We start from the raw sequence: 6171 nt of genomic DNA on the forward strand, positions 1-6171 counted from the left end.
GGGGCTGAGATCGACGTCCCCACCCCTTGTACTTCAAATCAAGGCATACATGGTACTTTTCTTGGCTTGACTACGATGAAAGTTAGTTAATGAATATCGTAGATTGACCATAATTCAATTGATTCTAACTAGAGTTTCATTTCCTCAAGATTTCATATTGTGGCCTCTTTGAGGCATTCTGTCTAGCACTAATTGGGCACCAATGAGTTCATCCAATTTAATATTGATTTTACCTTTAGAATATTTATTGAAGATATCTACTTATATAAAACATATGTCTAGCATTATAAGTCTCTCTCTCTTAATGTGTCTCTCTCTTTCTAGTAAATTTAAAATATATTAAAAGTTATAAAATAGCTTAAGTGGCAGGATCTTCTGTGGGAGGCTAGAGGCAGCCATCACATTGAGAGACTCAACCTGCCAGCTCTCCGCACATGCCAGACTCTTACACCCGACGGCCCCCACGAGCGGCGTATTGTGTGGAAAGCCAAAGGCAGGGGTGCACGGCTTTCCGTCTAGACATTGTACCCTTCGCGAAGCTCCAAGATGATACCTGATGAATGAAAACATAACACATATTCCATGCATCTCCAACTCTGAGGGATACGAATGAGCTGTTGGGCCCTAAGGTCTCCGCTATGACATGCAATGATATCAATATCGTATCAGTTTTCTTTGTGTCATGAGTATGGGCGAGTGGGGTTCATGAGTGATTGGGATATTTACGCTTGCTCCACGCTTATAAACTCTTCTAAACAGTCAATATTTCATATATATAACCCCCCCGGGTGGCGTCTAGGGCACGGTTGGATCAGTCTACGAGCACAACCTTGGGTTGGTCATACTTGACACCGTGTTTTTGTCAAAAAAAAAAAAAGTTGAAAGTATATAATCTCTGTCTAATTACCTAACCCTGCTAAAATTAAATAATACATATTGTCTCACATATCTCTCTTAATCTTTAATTATTAGCATGTATACACCTTATTCTCCTTCATTAATTTATATCTAATTAAATAATACATTCTTAATCCTATCATAGTCAGTATGCATTGATGGGGACCATCTAGCATCTAAGACTGGTCTAAGGTAGCTCGAGGAGCATGGCTGAAGGAGAGACTCAGCCTTCAAGTATTCGGCCTAGTCAACAGGTGATGTAATACGATAACGGCCGGGATCGACGGCTCGTATTACGTCACAGTAATGAGCGAATGCATGTCTATTACGAAATGTAATGCACTTTCAAAATCCTCAAGAGCGAAGAGGTCGGTCCGACGGGGAGGGGGGGGGGGCGAGGGGACAGTAAATCCTAAGGGAACGAACAAGGTCAGGGTCGACTCCAAGTGACCCGCGGAACCTACACGAGGGTGCGCATTGAGAGGTGCGTTTTACGGCCCGGGAGAGTTAACCCCACAATGGCAATGTCCCAATCGTCAATCGCCAAGGAAGTCCTAACTCTCGTCAAAGGTGGCTAGCTTAACGATAACAAGCGGCAGCGGAAACCTATAGCGAAAGACAGCACTGAAGGAAATAATAATACTGTTAAGAGGGGAAGGGCGGGGTGGAACCTGGTATCGCTCCGTCAACGTCGAACAATAGAGAGAACGCCCACGTCAGGTGCACGAGCTGGGTCAGCAAGCCACGCCAGAAGAAGTTCCGCGAGCCGGATTGACAGGGAGTCAGCTGGCAACGTTGACCGGGCACAGGCGGCGCCCTCCTCAAAAGGCGCAGGCGCGCGAGACCACCAGTTGCAGCACGCGGCGGCAGGCGAGCAACGCAGGGCGGACGGGGCTGGTTGCAAAGCACGCGACGGCGTGCTGCGGCGGGGCGAGAGATCGTTGCAGAGCCTGAAGGCGTCGATCGCCCGCAAGTACACAGGGGCGCGGCGGCAGGACACTCGGCCGCGCGCAGTCGAACGCCGATGCAGTTCGCCGCGGGGCGCTGAGCGCGCGCGGGCGTGCTTCCGGGCGCGCGCGCGACGATGAGTCGCAGCGCGAAGCAGCGGCAGAAGGCCTCAGAGTCACACGCAGGCGGGAGGTCGAGAGATGAGCGGCGGTGGGCGCGGCTCTGGCTGAGGACCGCGGGAACGGCGGCTGTCGACGCGGATCTGGCTGGAGACCACGGGAACGGCGGCTGTCGACGGTGCTGGCGCCGGAAAAGCGATCCTCGGACCGGCGGGAACTGACCCGATGGGCGGCGAGGCGAGCTTAGGCGCAGAGATCTGGACGGCTGGCTCAGCTGACGACCAGGTTCGAACCTGGGTGGAGAGGGGGGTGGGGGAGACCGAACAGTCTCCCTGAACTGGCGAGAGGTAGGGGATAACCCCCCCTGCTATTTTTTTTGATACCAAAGAAATGAACGAGAAAGAAAGAACTATAGCAAAGATCAATTTTTTCAAAGACTTTCTGCCTTGTCCTTGGGCATGCCTCCCCTTTATATAGGAGAGGGGGAGGAGGATGCCAAGAGACTGGGATTAGGGGAGGGGTCCGTCGTGTGACGTGGCCCTCCCCTTTACACGGCATTTCAAAAATGGAGAACAAACGTAAAAGATGGGATCGGTTCGATACGCGCCCCGATCCGCTATTACAATTAGACAAGTGATAAAGAAACTTACTTGGAATACTTGAATGCGAGATCACGTACGTCGGCACGAGCGGCTCGGAGCGGTCAGGTGCGTCCCGTGTCGGTGTCGGCGTCGTCGTGATGGTCCCCCATCAACGGGCCCTGGAAGTTGACATTATCTTCGTCGTGTTTTTATTGCTTCTTTCTAGTTTTGAAGGCCGTGTATGTGGGCCAACATGTTTGTATGTATGGGCCGTGTTCTCCTTCCCCCTTTAGTGGGTCTCCTTCCCCTTCCCTTAGAGGGAGGCCCCTATGACAACCATATGTAAGGTGGTGGGAGAGGGTGGGGCACCCCTCCTTGTGTTGGAAAAAGAAAAAGGAAGAAAAAGTATGTTTTTATTTCATTTTATTGTTAATTTTGTATTTCCACTTATTTATGAAAATGCCACTGTGACTTGGCATTCTCTTGAAACCTTAATTTTGTTGTCGTCGCCCGCTGTCTGCACAGGCCGTCTTCCGCACCCTGCATGGTTGCACCTGCACCGTGCCCCAGCCCACAGCACCGCCTGCACCCGCCCGGCCGCCTGCCTGCTCGCGCCTCTCGTGGCCGCCCGCCCACGCCTGCCCACGCCCACCCTGCGTGCCGCCCTCTCATGCTGCTATGCCATCATGTCCCACGCCACCACATCGCCCCATGTTGCTAGGCCGCCTCCACACTGTCGTGATGTCCTCGCATCACCACGTCGCTCCCACACTATCTACATTAACGCTGTTGTCGACTGCGCCATTGTCGTGCCGTCTATGCTAATCTATTTTTGTTAGCACCAGGACGTTGCTGTCGCACATCACGGTGCTCCCGCTGCCCACGCCTGCCATCACCCCGTTGTGACATCGCTGCACTGCACCACCGCTGTGCCATGCCACTATCCTGCTGTGCCACCATAGCGCCTTGCCGCTACTGCCCACACTATGCTGATATCACCACGCTGTGCCATATCAACTGAGATCCGATACCTGTGCCACCGTATATGTTGTCCCCAACAGCTCTGCTCGTGCCACCCGCTGTCGGTGCACGCCACCCACGTCACCGACGGGTCCCCCCCGGCTCCCATTGTCGCTGACACAGACGACGAGATCACAACTAGTCTGGTATGCTTGCACTTCTTCCCACTTTCATGCTCATTATTTCTTTTAGTACCTCCCGAGTGCGTACCGCCGGGGTTAGGATAGGTATAGATGTATAGATAGAATATGTATCGTTACATCCTTGGTTGGACTCATCGAGAGCCTGCGCACTAGCGGCAGTATCTGTGCTCACGTCGTCATTCTTCAACCCGACGTCCGAGTCATTGGGAGTCTAGTCTTATACCCATGACCCGATTACCATGATTTATTGGTCGACGGCGTCTTTCGACGCCAATTCTATACCTCTCGTTGAATTTTAATGGCGCATGAGCATCGATTCCCACTTGCATTTCATTCGCCCTATGGATGCCGGAACAGACAATCCATCATGTCCTTTCGTTCCGCATCATGCACTCCTCTTCATTCTTCTCTCATATCCCACTAAAATAAAATAACCCTATTCAGTACTATCCTAAATCCTAATGTCCTTTTACTTACTAAATTAATCTCTGCTAACTTACATAAAACTTATTATTAATCAAAATAAATAAGTATACCACTTAATATACATAGTATCCTAAATGATCTATGTTGACCTTATTTCTATTATACATTGATTAAAATATGTAGAAACAACTTGTCCACTACCTATCTCACTACCCTTCTTCAACATAATATTATAAATCCATTTTAATAACTTACATTATTTATTTCTCTCTAAATCTTACTATATTTTTTCCAAATACTACTTAAATTCTTGTTTTTCACTAACATTTTCTTCTTACCTTATCCCCTGTCTTACTCAACTATATAACTAATCCATTTTATTATCCTTATTATCATCTTTCTCTCTCTGAGTCTAGCTCAACTATTAAATATAACTCTAAAGGCCAGACCCTCTGGAGACGACCTCACTCCAAATATACATTTTCGAGTGATTTTTTTTCATGAAAATTTTTATTTGATTTAGGCAAAATAATTTACAATGATATTAAATTTTACGCAGTAATTTGCCTTCATCACAAGGGAAATGTACCTTTTGGAATTTAAAAAAATGTATTAATATGAACATAATTCATATGTAACTCAAATGTTTTGATACCAAATAAAATAATCGAAAGTTCTTGGTCAATATGAGAATTTTTAATTTTCTATGCAGTGAAAGGCAACATGTTTCAGAAAAATTTTCATTAACCCGAACAAATAAATAATATCTTGTATATCTCGTACATTTTTTTCAATAAAAATATTAACCTGTAGCTGAAAATTTATTTGTGCAAAATACTATAATTGTAATCTCCATAAAATTAATTTGTGTACAAATGGATGATAAATCTAAACGTCAAGAGTGTGGGGTTTTTTCATCTTTAACATTAATGAAGTTATATGATCCGTTCCACATTAAAATTTTAAAAAACAAGAAATACTAATAAAAATTCAAATAATGCTCAAATCCTCTCCAAGTAAAAAAAACCATAAAATCACTAAATAACAGCCACGATTACAACCATGACCTATCCCATTGGCCGCTAAAAATTCCCTCTATATTATTTTCTGATAATTCATGTAATAATTAAAAAAATTATTAAAAATTATATTTGAATATTATTGTCAAATTTTTATAATTAATGAGAAAATAATTTTAAAATAGTTATTTCACAAAAGAATGGAGCTTTACTTCCATTACTCTTCAAGGTAGGTTTTATATCCCCTTGCTGTATTTTATTGTCTTCCCCCATCACATTTTGATCTTCGTCGAAAGAAGAATCTGAGCCTTTATTTTGCTAGGAATTCTGCATCATCACCATTATCATCTAGTCAAAATACCACAGAAAGTTCTCAAGAAACTAGTTGTCATCTGGTGGTCATAGCAATCATAAGAATATAAACAAACATAAGAAAAAATGTTTGCATCATTCCCAGATTATTAAAGATCAATCAATATGGCTGATATGAGAGTGAAAACTGTAATATTGATATTCTTGACCCAGGAACATGATATTGTAAAATAAACAAAATAATATTTACTTTGATCCTTCTAACCAAATCTAAGAAAATAAATGTTTGTGATACTATGTATTTTTTTGTCCATTTGGAGTCAAATCATATGTCATGATAGAATAATAATATAATTTTTAAATATTGAGGTTTTGGGTGTAAAAATATGACGAATTAGAAGCCCTATACAGTCCAAAAAACAATCAAAATAATGTAACTTCCCTCTTCTATACAAAATATATTGCAACCGCATGACAAAGATGGACTAAGGCTTAATTTAGGGTGAACAGTGGACATGCATGCAATCCAAGATATCAGTACAACCAACAAGGTACCTCAGATGAGATCAAGTAGATATAGATATCAGCCATCTATCTATCCATAGATATATCCATCGATCCATCTATCTATGCTGTCATCTATCAATCCAGGCCTTCAACTGTTTATCCATCTATTTATATGTCTATATTTAGATTTTTCTTCTCA

The 6171-nt window shown here is 44.0% G+C and overlaps 1 protein-coding gene across 1 annotated transcript; it reads right to left on the reverse strand.

Moving 5' to 3' along the window:
- Positions 1-312: 312 nt before the first annotated feature.
- Positions 313-3674, reverse strand: LOC144712053 (uncharacterized). Its single transcript, XM_078586259.1, has 4 exons — positions 3577-3674; positions 3388-3529; positions 1569-2328; positions 313-553 (listed from the first exon to the last, which is right to left on the reverse strand). The coding sequence occupies exons 1-4, from the start codon at positions 3672-3674 to the stop codon at positions 516-518; spliced, it is 1038 nt and encodes a 345-aa protein (XP_078442385.1). The 3' UTR covers positions 313-515.
- Between the last annotated feature and the right edge of the window lie 2497 nt (positions 3675-6171).

This window comes from Wolffia australiana, chromosome 1 (assembly GCF_029677425.1).
Source record: "Wolffia australiana isolate 7733 chromosome 1, ASM2967742v1".
NCBI lineage: Eukaryota > Viridiplantae > Streptophyta > Magnoliopsida > Alismatales > Araceae > Wolffia > Wolffia australiana.

What these genes read in the sequence shown, in the direction of transcription:
- LOC144712053 (XM_078586259.1), bottom strand. Translation starts at nt 3,674, where the DNA reads ATGGGAGCCGGGGGGGACCCGTCGGTGACGTGGGTGGCGTGCACCGAC. An exon ending in TGTGCGACAGCAACGTCCTG is followed by an intron (nt 2,329 to 3,387) that starts GTGCTAACAAAA and finishes AAAAAATAGCAG; the next exon opens with GGGGGGTTATCCCCTACCTC. An exon ending in CGTTGACGGAGCGATACCAG is followed by an intron (nt 554 to 1,568) that starts GTTCCACCCCGC and finishes TTCATTCATCAG; the next exon opens with GTATCATCTTGGAGCTTCGC.